Genomic DNA, 15,578 nt, shown 5'->3' on the forward strand with positions numbered 1-15,578 from the left:
TGATACAAAATTGCCCTCTCCAGATGGTTTAGTTATAGAAGTATTTTTTAACTGCTAGTCTATGAATCTCAGATGTCAATAGGCTACTTTTACTGGATCCACGAAAGGTAACTAAGAAAAACAAGCCAGAAATAGAGAAACTAAGCTGAATCTAGAGCAATCTACCTGGCTACTGCATTTTTTTTAGGGGTCTGAATATCTGAGTAGCTGGAAAACCCCTGAACTGGAGAGAAACAAATCAAGTGAAAAACTGGGTGGTGAGAAACCTCATGAAATTCAACAAAGCCAAGTGCAAGGTCCTGCACCTGGGGCGGAATAACCCCAGACACCAGTACAGGCTGGGGACTGACCTTCTGGAGAGCAGCTCTGCAGAGAAGGACCTGGGTGTCATGGTGGATGACAAGCTGACCATGAGGCAGCAGTGTGCCCTCGTGGCCAAGAAGGCCAATGGGATCCTGGGGTGCATTAAGAAGAGCGTCTCCAGCAGGTCGAGGGAGGTGATCCTGCCCCTCTACTCAGCCCTGGTGAGGCCACATCTGGAGTATTGTGTCCAGTTCTGGGCTCCACAGTACAAGAGCTGCTGGAGAGAGTCCAGCGCAGGGCTACAAGGATGATCAGGGGCCTGGAACATCTGCCCTATGAGGAGAGACTGAGGGAGCTGGGCCTGTTCAGCCTGGAGAAGAGAAGGCTGAGAGGAGACCTGATCAGTGTGTATAAATACCTCAAAGTATTATTTATAAATACCTCAAGGGAGGGAGTGTAGAGGATGGTGCTGGCCTCTTTTCACTGGTGGCCACTGACTGAACTAGAGGAAATGGCCACAAACTGACACACCAAAAGTTCCACAGGAACTTAAGGAAAAATTTCTTAACAGTGAGGGTGACAGAGCACTGGAACAGGCTGCCCAGAGAGGTTGTGGAGTCTCCTTCTCTGGAGATCTTCCAAACCCGCTTGGACGCAGTCCTGTGCCACGTGCTCTAGGTGATTCTGCGTGTGCAGGGAGGTTGGACTAGATGATCTCTAGAGGTTCCTTCCAACCTTAAGCATTCTCTGATTCTATGAAGTGAGAACAAAACAATTTTCATGCTTTATAGCCCTTTATTGTAACTCCTATGTACAATAAGAATGTACTTTTCAGTGCATGAGATACTGATTTTAGCAAATATCATTCAGAATTATAGAATCATAGAGTAATTAAGGTGGGAAGGGACTACTGGAAATCCAAACTCCTGCTCAAGGCACTTCCAGTCAGATGAAGTTACTTAGGTCCAGTTAGATCAGCTTGTTCAGGTACTTGTACAGTCGAGTTTGAATATCCTTAAGGATATTCAGCAAGCTGTCTGGACAACCTGTTGCAGTGTTTGATCATCCTCACAGTAAAGAAAAAATACTTATATTATCTAAATGGAACTTCCCATCTTCCAAATTGTCTGTTGTCTTACAACTGTGCACCACTGAGAAGAGTCTGACTCCATCTTCTGTGTACCTTCTTATTAGGTAATTGTAGGAAGTAGTAAGATCTCTCTTTAAGGACTTACTTTTACCCTCAAGGTAAAGAAACACAGTTAGCCTCTCCCAATACATCATATTCTCCAGCCCCCTAGTCATCTTGATTGCAGGTCTTCTGTATTCTAACCAACTGATGGCTCCCCTGTGAACTTGCTCCAATATGCCAATACCTTTCTTCTACTGGGAAGCCCAGAAGTGGCCGTAATATTTCAGTGTTGTCTCACAAGTGCTGAAGAGAGGGATGCTGGCTGTTCCCACCTCCTTGTCTTTCATGTGCCAAGAAATGGCTTCCGTGAAGACTTGTTCCAGGGGTTGAGGTTAGATTGACCGACCTCTAGTTCCCCCCTTCTTGCCCTTCCTGAAGCTGAGTGTGATGTTTTCCATTTCCGTTCATCAAGACTGGATCACCATGACCTCTCAAAGATGATAGACTGCCCTTGAAATGACATTGACCAAGCCCCTCAGTACCTTTAGATGCATCCCATCTGATCCCATGGATCTGTATATCCATGTCCAGCTGGCTGTGTGCTCTCTGTGCACCATCTACCTCTACTGTTGGTAATGCTTCATTCCCTGCTGCAGACTCTACTAGGAGGCTTGGGATCCTGGGAGGCCTGACGACAAACCTTCTCAAGGAAAACTGAGCCAAAGAAAATACCGAGTCCCTTGGCGTTTTCCATATCCTGTGTTAATAGGTTCCCTGCCCCACTGAACACATTTTCCTTAGCATTCCTTTTGCTGTCTGTGTAGTTGTAGACAGCTTTACTGTTGCTCTTTGCATCCCTTTCTAGTTTCAACTCCAGCTGAGCTTTGTCTTTCCTATCTCCATTCCCATGTGTTCAGGCAGTACATCTATTTATCTCAAGTAGCCTGTCCCCACTTCCTCTGTGTACTTATTGTGGGGGGAGTTAGGGTTTGGGATTTCAGTCAGGATTTCCCTGTTCATCTGTGCTGGTCTTGTGCTGTGCTAGCATGATCTTCTGCACATCAAGATGGAATGTGTTTTGAGTAGGTTGTCCTTGAAGATCAGCTAGCTGCTCTAGCCCCCTTTGCCATGTATGGCAGATTCCCACTTGTCCTGACAAAGAGATTCCCAGGTGGAAATCTACTCTCCTGAAGTCAAGGATTAATAGAGTACATAAAAAACTTGATAGGGAGAAAAAACTGCAATAAAAATGTAGCTTCCATATAAGGTGTTTAGCCCTCATAAATGAAAATATTTTGAAGCAGTAAAACTGTTTTGATAATATTTCTATAAATATTAATCATACAGTGAACTTCTATTGCACTAGCAATTTTCTTTGCAGTTACTAAGCTGAATAATTTTTATTTAAATTAAAGCATCACTACTGATAATGTAAAAGTGAAAAACGTGATTTGTGTGCATGTTTTTTGAGCAGTCAGGCATAGGACTAACCGAAGGTGTTCTGATTACCGCTATCTACCTTGTGGAAGTGGAACAGTTTATTTCTAAGCTGAGCTGAGGCCATAGCCATTTCATGCTAATTTTAAAAATGAGATAGCAAGCAGACTTGATTTCTTCTATATTCTTTCTCTTGAGCTGGTGACTGCTAGATTTTGCTACAGTATGTATATTTTTCACTCTACTGAACTCTGCATAACTTTTATTAGCTGCAGTCCATAACTTTCCATACATTGCTGTGACATTCCTGTTTTGGTAAATATGCAGGTTCCATTACTCATATCAGAAGTAAAGTCATTCTTTTTGGATGGAAGTTTCTGACTGAAATTATGACTCTTGCTGGTTTTGTGGTCACAAAGGATAGTTTTACACTCAGTCAGTTGTGCTGTAGTAACAGACATCTCAGTACTGGCCTGGTGTGATTCCACATGGCATTTAGATAGCTTTTTTTTGTGTATGTGGTGTGATACAATGAAGGTAGACTGTTAAAACTGCATAAATAAACTTCCCTCAACAGGTTTTGAAAAGAGAAGATTCCATACATTCCACTCCTTCAGCAGCCAACAATATCCAGTATTTCAGCCAATAGATCCTTCATCCCTGGTGGCTGTGTTGGCTCAAGTACTGATTATTTTTATCTTCCTTCAGTGACTGAATAAGTAGAGTTTATGTAACTAACTTCAGATTACTTTTTTTCTTTAATTTGGAGAATATTATCTTTTCTCTTAATTCTGCTTTGTCTGTAGTCCCATTAGCTTAGGTCATCAGCTGTGTCCACAGTATACTTAGATGTACTGACAGGTACTGAGACACACAGCCAGGATCCTGCACTTGGGGGTTCAAGGACCATGTGCCAGTAGAGTCCCACAGGAGGAGCTCCTTTCTAACCAGCTGTGGAACATCTTGGTGTACTCCTCACCTCCAAGTCAAGTTTGGAGGAGGAAGGAGAAGGCAAGCCAACAGAAAGTTCCTCTATACATGGAAAGTTGTCTTTGACTAGTTTTGTTGACTTTAAATGTATTTTGTACCGCATATTTTACAACTGGAGAATCCTGCTCCTTTTACTTTAGCGGTCGAGTTCTTGCTTTTATTCTCTGAAGTCAGTGACAACACTGAATTATGCCTACTGTGTTAAGTAAGGCAGACCAATTCTGTGAAGGTTTATGCATTTTCTAGAGTCTGCCAAATAACTGCTGTTATACTAATAGCTAGTGCTTCACATCCTCTGACTGCTGTAAAAACATTAGTTAATATCCTAACGAGGCGATGACTGTCTTGGCTGCTTTTTATACTCTGACATGTCTTTGTTGCAATGAGGAGTCTAATAGAGCCAGCTTCAGAAATCTAGTTTCATCTATGTAATGATTATTCTGAGAATTAGATTGGAAAAAAAGGACCAGGCAGCGATTAAAGCATAAAACAGGAGAACTGAATGTCTAAACAGTTTGTTGAAATGCTGCTTCTACCATGTTCGTTTAGAAAGTAATCGATAATTATTTTTATAAAGTTTAAGTGCTATTTAAAATACAAGTAAACAGTGGGGAAATAGATACCATCAAGCTTGACTGTAGGATACACTCTGTTCTCATATGAAGATCATTAGTTTTATTATGTTACAGTAGTGCTGGATAAGTCTCTGGAGAAGCTGTTTTCTTCATGCATAGGCTAAGCCAGAAACCATACTGCTCTGTTTTCATTTACTGGCTGCTGTCTTCTAGGGAATGTGAAAATGTAAAAGATATACGTGTATATATATACACGCACATATATATATATACACATTTTTCTTTTGGTCATAAAAAGAGAAGACCTACAGCTCCATTTTCTAGCATTATATTAAATCTATTTGTTCTGTTCTATCTTAATTTTATTCATGGAATGAAGGGTCTCAAACTGATGAGGAGAGAATACTTACAAGAGATGCATGCTTATTTGTTATGCCTATCTTCCTACGTTTTTTTCTCAGAAGTGAAAGTTTCTTGAATTCTTAGAATGTTGCTTGATAGTTTATTGTTGAAAATAAAATAGACAAATATAAGATACAGTGTAAGTACAGAAAATATATCATTTGTGTCTACTCTCTGTCTTATATAGCTTGTGATAAAGAACTATGGTCTGACCATTATTTTAATCTTTTTACTATTTTCTAGAACACAACCGAAAACAGTTTTTGCGGAAGTGGAACAAGAAGATGATGAAACAGATAAGCCAGAGTGGAAAAAACGTAAAATTTGAAGAATTTTGCTTAAAGAACAATTCAAGAGTATCAAAATGCAGCATGTATTTCTTTATTTTGAGTGGCAGGTCAAAGTCATTGAAAGCTTAAATTATTTTGATGCCTACAGTTTAAAAAGGATTGTTATATGACAGCAGTCTGTAATTGTACATCTGAATTTTCTAATAAGGAATGAATTATATTGTACAAAGGAAAACTCCTTTGTGTGTCAGTTACTTAACTTCATGATTTAAATGAAAAATATCTGTGGTTATAGTTTTTAATAGAATTCTGGTGAATTCAGAATATTGCTAAATGTTCTTTTTTATTACTGCCAACTTTATCAATGCTGTGTCATGAGAATATTAAAGGATTTTAAGTACAAGAATAAAATTATACAAATTCCCAAACTGCTACTCATTTTTTTCTTATAACAAATTACCTCCAAATAGACATGGTTTACCCTAGTCTTTAGATTTATTATTACGGAATAATCACGTTCAGTTATCTGTGAAGTTCAGTTAGCTGTATACATTTTATTAAAATTCTACTTTTCAACCATATCAAATAGGAACGGAGAGTTATATATTTTGCTTTAATCCAACCAACGTATGTTTATTTCCTAATTGATACAGAATTTTATTCAGGCTTCCTAACATTATTACCTTGTACTGATTAGTGTTCACAAAGAGCATAATTGCGTATTTATTACTAAGTCTTTGTATATATTAACTTTGTTGTATGCCTGAATTGTGTATTCCTTGTATATTCTTTGGCTTGCTCTCTCTGAAGACTGATAGTCGTTCTCTAAATACTGAAAGGTTTTTAGTGTTTAACACAACATTGCAAATGTCACAAACTGAAGGACAGAGAGATTTAAAATTAATATTCTTTGTGGAAACAAAGGAATCTAGATTAGTTAGGCATTTATGTTGTGATTACAATAGTATACAATGTGGTAAGTATTGTGATTATAATCATATATGGTAAGGCAAGCACTCTGCATTTCCACTAAGAGAACAGAACAAAAAACATCATAAACAATCAAGCTTTATTAATTATGAATAGATTCTGAAGGCATCTGCTGAAACTATATTTAGAAAAGCATTTAATCACCTTCCTAACCTCAAGCATGTGTCCTGATACAGTCAATAGAGCTATTTTTTTTTCTCAAGTGTTCTCTGCATTCTGATTAAATTCTGTGAATTCCTCATCCATGCTTATTTTTTTTCAGTTATCATTTCTGTACATTAGGGAGAAAAAAGGCTCTTCTCAAAAGGTGGCGTGAGATTTGTCCAGCATTTCAACAACAAAACATTTCCACTGCTTTAACCCAACATTGTCTTCTGATCAGAGTAGAAGCTCAATAAATAATCTTCAATTTATCGTTTTGCCTTTTAGAAAATGTTTTATTGCGTGTTTACTTAGAACAGCAAGGAAATGCTTAGTTTGCAATTGCTGCTGTCATACGTAATATGAAGTACTTAGTACTTCATAGGACTTAGGTAGACAGGAAAAGAAGGAGAAAAGAAAGTATGAAGTGAAGAGAAACAACTGTTAACAGAAGCTGCTAAAGAGCTCTGTGGAATACCCCTTTTTAGCTAGTTAGTGAAACAATGGTCATCTAACATTGAGCTCTTTTTTTATTTTTCTTCATCCAAATAATACACTGCAAAATAAAGCATTTTCAAACAAATTTTTCATAAAAGAGTGGTAAGTTTGGAAAAGATTTAATAGGTCCTTTAGTTATAGGTAGAATCTAAGCAATTTGTGATTTCTGTTGTTAGAGACAGCATGCCTTAGTGGAGAGCAGAGCTGAATGGAAAGGCAGATGAGGAAAAATGCAGCGACTGTTCTCTGAGCAAAAGAAGAGTAAAAGCTAAATAGGTAAAACACTTCCTTATGTGTTATTTATCCTGAGCAGCTAGATCTTGTTTTATTTTATTGCTAGTGAAGTGAGTTAGAATTTCTTTCTCTGTTTGAAGAGTTCAAGTTATTATTAACCGTATATAATTTCCCAATCATTTTGTCAACCTAAAATTTAAAATAGTCTCTGCAAAAAAATACTAAAATTATAAAACTAACTTAAATTACATTTGTACCTAGCTCTTGCTGTTTGCTGTGCTCCTAGACACTGGATTTTCAGGCAGCATGTTGACCAGCAAGGCAAACTCTAACACATATTTAAAAGCAGTTTTTAATATCTGGCAGCTCAATAGTAAGAGTTAATCCAGTCAGAAAGGAGATATGAGGAGACTGCTTGGACATGCTTGGGATAGGAGATTATGACTCACCACTTTGAATTTTCCAGGGAAAACTATTAACATGAATAAGTACTTGGTATGAAAGGTCCAACTCTGTGTGCAAGCAGAATATTAGAAACAATATTAGTATTAAATGTATATAAATGTAATTTTTTTCTAAATTTTCACCTAGGGCCTCTCTTCCTACTTTTAGCCATTGCCAAGTTGTGATGTTAGTTTTCCATATGCTATATATTTGGCCAGAGTCTAGATTTCTTTTGTTTTTGTATTTCAGGAACAAGCTGGGATTTGTTTGTTTGTCTGCTGGTTTCATTGAAAAACCCATTTACAGAGGTGCCAGTCATCTCTAGTATTTTGGCATGCAACGTGGTTACCCCAGCACCTTCTCCAGGGCTGCATTTTGTTTTTCTCTGTTTTGTGCAATTTATAGATATTTCTGTACAGCAATTTTTGCTCTTCTGACCTTTATGCTAAAGTTCAGTGGCTTGCTATGGCCGCTGTTCAGTGCTACGTGCCTCTGTATAGGACCAAGACGGCTTTTCCTGCTAGACGGTTACAGCCTACTAGCCAGTGGGCAACCTATGTTTCCTTTCCATGTTTATGTCATTTCACTTGGCCTAAACGTCTTATTTTCACTCCACAATTATTTGTATTGCTCATATATTTTAAGGTTTCTACAACAGGCTAGCTGAATGCTACTATTGTTCTTGAGTCCTGCCACTTTTCCTCTGGGTGTTTGTAAGTATTTTACTGTTGTTCATCTCTGCAGAGGTACTTCCTATGACCTATAATTTATTGGAGATGGTACTTTGACCTTTGTTTTGTGGCTGCTGGTGAGGACTGTACATTTGTGCCCGAAGGGCTTTCGTCTTTGGCTGCTTAGCTGTAATTACATGCCTGGTTTGGTTTTCTTTGACTTGCCTGCTTTTTTGCTGCTGGACTGTAGAGTAATATTACGGGAAGGGAAACCATGAGTTTTTATCAGTTTGATCTCTGCTGAACCCTGAGGAGTGTTTTGCAATGAGCTGGCATTGCTGAGTAGAAGGACCATTCTCTTGGTTGGGTGTTTGCCTACTCGACTGTCTTTGTGACCTCTGGTGCCTTTGTGGGTATCCAGCTTGAGACATCTGTAGCTCACACCCGCATTTAATACTGAATCATCTGAATGCTGTTGTACTTTATTGTGGCCTATTAGTCACAGTAGTGCTGTATGGCATACGGCATATTGCAAAACCCGTCTTCCATTTCCTGACCTGTTAAATGCTTGTATGTCTGCCAGCCTACCTCTCAGCAATGAGTATATATCAAAAGCCCCATAGTTACTGTCATTAAAACACAGCAGACAAGTTCTGTCTTCTTAATGCAACTGATTTCATGAGGCTGTGTCCCCTTTTCCTGATCCCTCAGCTCTTCTCCTGTGTTGCACTGTTTCATGCATACATATAAATAAAGAGTTGGATAGTTGGCCAGTAGGTATATTTATATGCTTGCCTGGATTTGAAGCATGGACACATCTCATTACATGAGGTTTAAAATCTTCCAGGATTTTTGGTTAATCCCATTTAAACACAATTTTCTAAAAGATGTGCTCTTCATCCGTCCTCTGGGAATCCAATATCTAATTGCTTCCTGCAGTCTTGATAGCTTTGAAATGAAAGGTATTTCTGTCCGTAGCACATTATCCTGGTTGAAGTTTGCTTTGGTTGCCAAAGCTTCCTCTCCTAGAAGCAAAGGTATTATGGCATGATGACAGCCTGTCCTGTTTGACACTCGGGCAGCAGTTTTATTCTCAGATCAGTGTTGGAATCTTGGTAACCTATGTGTTGCTTGAGTGCCTTGCCTTCTTCATGATACTTTCTAATGCCTGATGAGATGACAGCATGTTTATCCTGTACTCTGAGATGGCTCAAAAGAGGCCTGATGCAGGAAGCATAGGAAATAAGATCTTTGCTGCCTTAGCTTTCACCTTGTGTTTCTCACAAGCAATCACAAAGGAGAACATATGATTTAATTTTTTATTCTTTCAAAGACATGTTCCTATGGGCTCCTGTGTTGCATCATGAAATAATAGAGGCAGCAGTTAAATGCAGTCAGTAGATAAACTGAAATAGATGGGACCATGAGTGCTTTTATAGCCTATTCTTGCCCCAAATTACACCTCTACCTGAACTAGTTCTGACATATATTTTTGAATAAGCTCTTTAAAACTTCCCAGAGTCGAGATTTCACAGTCTTCCTAAACAATCTATTCCAATGCTTCATTCTTCTTACCAGTAGAATTCATATTCTCTAAGAAAAATAGCTCTTGCAACAATTTAAGCCCACTAGTTCCTATCCTGTTCCCAGCTGCCAAGAAAGTTAGTTTATGAGCTTCTCCTATGCAGCAGCTTTTTACTATATTTGATGTTTATTATCTTCTCCCTATACCTCCTCCATTTTTTTTCACTTTTCCCTTATGGTTTTTGTTTTCTGATGTATTAACTTTTTTTTTTCTCTTTTCAGCTTTGTTCTGCTTGCTTATGGTGAGGAATACAATACAAAAGGGTGTTCAGTGTTGCAGGGGAAGCTACTTTTTTAGCAAACATGAAAAATGTTTGCATGTCCCATTGCAGACACTTTTTTTTCCTCGACAACGAGGCATTACTGAGGCGTGTTCACTTCCTAATCCCCCACAAACTCCAGAAGCTCTTGGCAGAGCTGCTGCCCAACCAATTCACTGCCTAGTGTTTATGCATTACTCCTAAATAGTGCATTTCGTCCTTTGTCCTCACTGGATTTTATTCCATTTTCTTAGACCCTGTCTCCATTTTAAGATCATTTTGAATTTTCTCTTGACCCCAAAGTACCTGCAGCTTTTTACAGCTTCTAGTTGTCAGCATGTGAAAAAAAAAAATGTGTTCTCTGTTCATTCAGGTAACCCACTAATGAAAATGTTGGTTAGTTGGCAGATCCATGAGATTATCTATGTACATAAGGAAAGGAAATGTTTTATGTCATTAATTTTCTTAAGGGTCTCTGGACTTCTAGTTAGTGTGCTCAAAAAATTTTGGAAAAATAGCTGACTTGCGCCTAGAAATCACTGAATTCCTTTCATATCTTTTGGTTTCAGGATTTCTTTAATGGCTCTGTCTCTTCATATGCAGCAGGAATCCTTCTGACACGTGCAGTATGTGGTGTGGGAGACCTCAAGACCAATTTGTTCAGCTTTTCTAGTCTACGATTCTAGATGTATTTTCAGCCTGTCCCCATTTGGGAGATTTTGATCCTGGGTTCTCACTTCCTTTAATTCTCCCTCTATAATAAAAAATAGCATGTGCTATAGCATGCTATACACAATAGCATCTTGTGTAAGGGAGCAGTAGCACATGGGTAGGGCCAGCTGGTAGGTGTACATTGGGTTAGTTTATTCATACCTGTCCAAAGCTGTAAGACAGCTGTGAGGTCTGTACTTGTCTTGCATGTGGAAGGAGGAAGGCAGACCAGTGGAAACAGCCATGTTGCTTGTTCTGTGGCTTTCCTCTTCACCACCTGCTCTTGCACCTGCATCAGGGAGTCTTTACTGTATGCCATCATGTTTGGACTTTATTTTTGCAGTCTCTTAATAACGCCTGTCAAAATTGCTAGGGCTGCACTGCAGGTGACTTTACAGTCCATCTAGGATGAAATAAATTGATTTAAGAATAGAGGTGTGTAGGTGACCCTTAGCTTGCAGGTCCCATAATTTCAGTCACTGCAAGCATTTCTTTCTTTTTCTTTGGATACTACTAAACAATGCTGGTCTCCATTCCTCACACCCTTAGGGGCACTGTCATTCTTTTGGTGGAAATTTTCCCTCATTGTCTCTTGATGGTTTCCACAGCACATGCACCCAACTGTGGAGCCTGCAGCGATAGCTTTGTAATTAATAAATAGTAATTACATGTGATCATGAATGATTTATGACCCTAGAATTAAAATGAAGTAGAGGAGTATGGACATGTGATGACAGCGGAAGATTTGAAGGTATGAACACAGGATTATATACAACTCTGGGGCTGTAAGCAACTTGCCAGTGGTCAATCAAGGAATATGGCTTTGAGAGATGTGTAAAGCTGTTTTGTGGGATAGTAAAAAGGACAAAAGTCAAGCATCTAACATATATAAGTCATGTTGTATGTAGTAGATCTGTCCTTAACATGGAACTACAGACCAGAGAAAAAAGAGCAAGGAATTAGTGTATTTTCCAAATTAATGAAAAAGTCCCGTGCAGATTCTTGTGTGAAGAAAAAGAACACCCCACTATCAACATCAGCATCCTTCTTCCAACAAGAAATAGGAATACCAACTTGCTTAATACCTATGTTTCTCATCACCCTCCAGCCTGAAGCCATCAGCTTAGAACCCAGATAGACAGCAGAGAGGTGAGCACAAGATGAGAGAGGAAGGCAGATACTGGGGATTGTGTGTATAACAATTTTAACTTGTTATTGAGACAATTTCTGTAATAGTGTTCTTTTAGTTTTACTCTAATAATTAGATGCAAATTAGATTATTGCTTTGTTCAATTTGGATTTTGATTAGCCTAGCAAATTCTTTGTTTCTTTGGCCCACAAGCTGCACAAGATGTATTGCAGCCATTCTGCAATAGTTGGTTTTACCCTTTTTCTGCCTTATTCATTTCCCTTGTTACATGTTGGTATCTCTCTAGTGTAGCGAAATCCAAGTTAACAGAAGTTACACAGGCAAAGGACTGTTTGGCAGTAAGCATGAAACTTAGGAGTTAGCATGTGATTCTAATAAAAGACATCTCTTGTAGCATCAGCAAGGGGGTCACTCTTGTGATGAAACTGGTATATAGTTGGAAAACAGCTCTTCATCTTAAATTACCTAAGCAGAAAAGACTAACATTAGGAGGCTTCCAAATACAAAGGTCAGCATCTTCAAATTAGCCTTTGCAAGCAACTCTGTAAACAACTTCTCAAAGTCCTTATGGCATTTTTCAGTAAGATCTGCCAGTAAGATCTAATTATTCATAGAAAATTCCCGCGTACCTTGATATATTTATTTTAAATAAGTGTCTGGATTATTTAGTAAAAAGCATACATTTATTATAAAATTTGAGGAAGAATATAAAGTTTCCATTTTGTTACTGTAATACATTTAACTGTATTAATTTTTGTGTATTATCCAGTAAATCTGTAATAACGGTGCATGTAAATGTGTCCCCATAGATCACCAGCATCACAGAATTGGAGTAAAGCCATGCTGTTCTAAAAAAAAATGTCCTGTAATGTTTCAGACAAATTTAATTCATCCTTAATAAAATATAGAAATTAAAGGAAAACCAGAAGCAGTCCCAGACTGACAGCAGTTCTGTGTTACCTAGTCCCAAAGCAGTACCCAGCAGGTAAGAAACTAAGGCACAGATATTCAGGAATTTCACCTGAAAATGAGATGACTTATGAGCATGATGTGAAGACTTGCAGCAGACGGTAGGAGATGGATCATGATAAATAGTAGGGTACTGAGATGAGTGGGAGGCGATTGGTGGGATGCTGCAAGAATTGGAAGTTTATGTCCGGTTTTATATAACATCAGCTTAAACTACCCCCTTCGAGATCATTAACTAAGATGTTAATGAAATTAACAGATGATGCAGGCAAATACTGCAGGCACCGTTGGAAAGAGAGAAGACGGAAATAACAAAAGGAGTCGCCCTGACCCATGCAAGATAATACATCTGGAAAACAATAATTCAAAATGCAGATTACTTCTTTCCTCTGTGGTAGGAGGACTCTCAGATAGGCCTGAGTTGGTGGATGGCAATTTACATTTCTGCATTCCCGCAGACATGGCAGCCAAAAAATGCGTGGAGTTTTGCCAAAAGGACTGGTCGCGACTGAGCAGCTTGAGCGAGACCTGGGCCAGGACTGTTGCACGCTCTGCCCGTCAGCCGCTGCGGAAGACGAAAGTAGTTGTGGTGACTCTAGTCTGAAAATTGGCTTTGTAAATACAGCGTGGGGAGGTCTGTCTTTATTAGCACCAGATGTGGATGTTGTATGAGTTAAAAGTGCTCCTTTCTATACACTGCCTTGCAAATTTAGCTGGCTCTCTGAAAGTCAAACTCTTGTCTCCTACCAGCTTAAAAAATCCACTTTCTCTAGCCTACTCTTAATTGCAGCTCTCTGAATGCTGTCCTTAAAAGCCTGCAGCTTTCAAGGGAAATTGCAGGAAGATAACAGGCTTTTCAGCGTATTTAAAAGGTTTCTTCCCTCTCTAGTTTGGAAATTTTTGCATTGAAGCTTTCCTGCAATTTCTTCCCAGTCTTCCCATAATGCTGTGGGTGCTTCAGGTGCTTTGTTTTAAAGTTTCTCATGAATGTTGAATTGTTCAAACTGTCTTTCTCGCCTTGTAAAAAAGACCTTGTCCCATTTGGGTTTTGATGTCTTTTTCTGTGTGTAAATATGGAGATTTCAAGGAAGTAGATGATAATGAAAAAATGAGTCTGATTTGGCCTTACTGGTCTGTTAAGCACTACCAATTTATAAAACAGCCCATGTCTAACTTTTAGATCCATGAACCATGTAAAATGAAGTGTTTAGACAATGTCTCCAGGTTCACAGGAGACTCTCCCTGATCCTACAATAACACAAATACCATTGACTAAGATGATGCAGATTATTCTGGAGTGCTGAGGGTGGCCTGGAAAATTATCCTAAAAGGAACATTCTCTGCATTACATTGCCAAAAGCATGTCAGAGCCCAGTCGTGCAACCTACCATTTTCTTGCAGATTAGCATGTCATATGCTAAAATAACTGAGATCAATTTTGTCTTTAATATATGAAACATTTATATACACATGTATGCGCATCTATGTTGTTTCTTTTGTTGATGAGGACAAAGTATTTAGCAAATTCTGCTTTAGATTTTACATATCTCAAGGAGCATCTGTCTAGATGAGCAGTTCTCTTCAGGATGTTTATTCTGTCTTATTTAGGCAGTATTTTAGGTGTAATGTAGACGACTAGAGAAAAGAAGCACAGTTGCCCACATATCAATGTGAGAGACAGATGACAAGCGGGTAAGTGGAGGAACCTGCTGTAAGTAAGTTAAAGTAAATGGCATAACTCTCCTTCTTCTCACTCCTGATTCAGTGGGGCAAAATGCTGGCATTAACCCTTTGTAGAATGGAACAGTGTACTGGGTTATCCAGAATCACAAAATAGAAAATGTAAAAAAGATACTTTTTTTTTTCTCTTTTGAATGCAAACAGTACTACAGATATAGGAAGGCATAGAGATAAAAATGATCTTGGTGATTTTCTCTAGTGCTGAGGTACCCATTTTTAGTCACTCTCAGCTCAGAAGTTCAGGTCTGTGGGTCCCAATGCAATGACCCTGTGTTAGGAAACCCTGCTGCTGTGGTTTCACTGGCAGATGGTGACCTCGGTCCGGTTGTAGGAAGGAGATAGGGGTGAAGGTGGTTGTCTGCTTGACACACCTATGCATTACAGCCTGCGCTCATAAAGATATTAATGAGCAGATGTTCAAAGTTTTCTAAATAGGTAGTAAATTTGTCATGTAAAACAAGAAAGGTTACAGAGGAAGAATGTTTTAATGAAGATGGCTGTGAAATGGACTGTTGCATTCCCAAATGCTATGAAAAAAATTGCTGCTCAGAAGCTGATAATCTTTTTGGTTGAGACTCTATAAAATGTCCATTTGTTAATTTTTACTACCTTTTAACTCAGGTTTACGGATGCAAAGAAAAGGAAGCTTTAGTTCTATAAAGCAGATAAGTATCACAATGGTACATATCCCTTCTGTTTCTTTTGACCACTTGCTTCACTATCGAGCATACTGTTCTACTCCCTGGGACACAATGGAGTTTTAAGTAGTTCTGAAAGATAATTTGTTAAATATTTCTTTCTCTGCATTGAAAAAGAAATAAAATAAAAGCAAGCTATTCAAATCCTACTAAGTATCCCAGTATTGATTCCTGCCTTTTCGTTTTGCTGTGTTACAAGAAGCCCTGCTTAAATTTGGGTTCTTACTCTCTTCAACTTTTTTCAAACTTAGTAGAGATGGTTCTTCTCTAAGAACTGAAGTAGGAAAAACAACTACAGGACTGAAGAAGCAAAAGAATGAGATGAGAGTTAATCAAAATCAGATTAGTGGCTGATCTAG

The 15,578-nt window shown here is 38.6% G+C and overlaps 1 protein-coding gene across 1 annotated transcript in view; it reads left to right on the forward strand.

Moving 5' to 3' along the window:
- The window catches only part of WDR70 (WD repeat domain 70), a 126,373-nt gene extending 120,816 nt beyond the window's left edge, over nucleotides 1-5,557 (forward strand). The window contains exon 18 of the mRNA XM_088534385.1: nucleotides 5,083-5,557. Coding sequence (XP_088390511.1) covers nucleotides 5,083-5,167 — 85 coding nt within the window. The 3' untranslated portion in view covers nucleotides 5,168-5,557. The remainder of the gene's footprint in view (nucleotides 1-5,082) is intronic.
- The last annotated feature ends 10,021 nt before the right edge of the window (nucleotides 5,558-15,578 follow it).

Source organism: Tinamus guttatus, unplaced genomic scaffold (genome assembly GCF_059628265.1).
Source record: "Tinamus guttatus ecotype Peru unplaced genomic scaffold, ASM5962826v1 Tinamus_guttatus_pri_ptg000549l, whole genome shotgun sequence".
NCBI lineage: Eukaryota > Metazoa > Chordata > Aves > Tinamiformes > Tinamidae > Tinamus > Tinamus guttatus.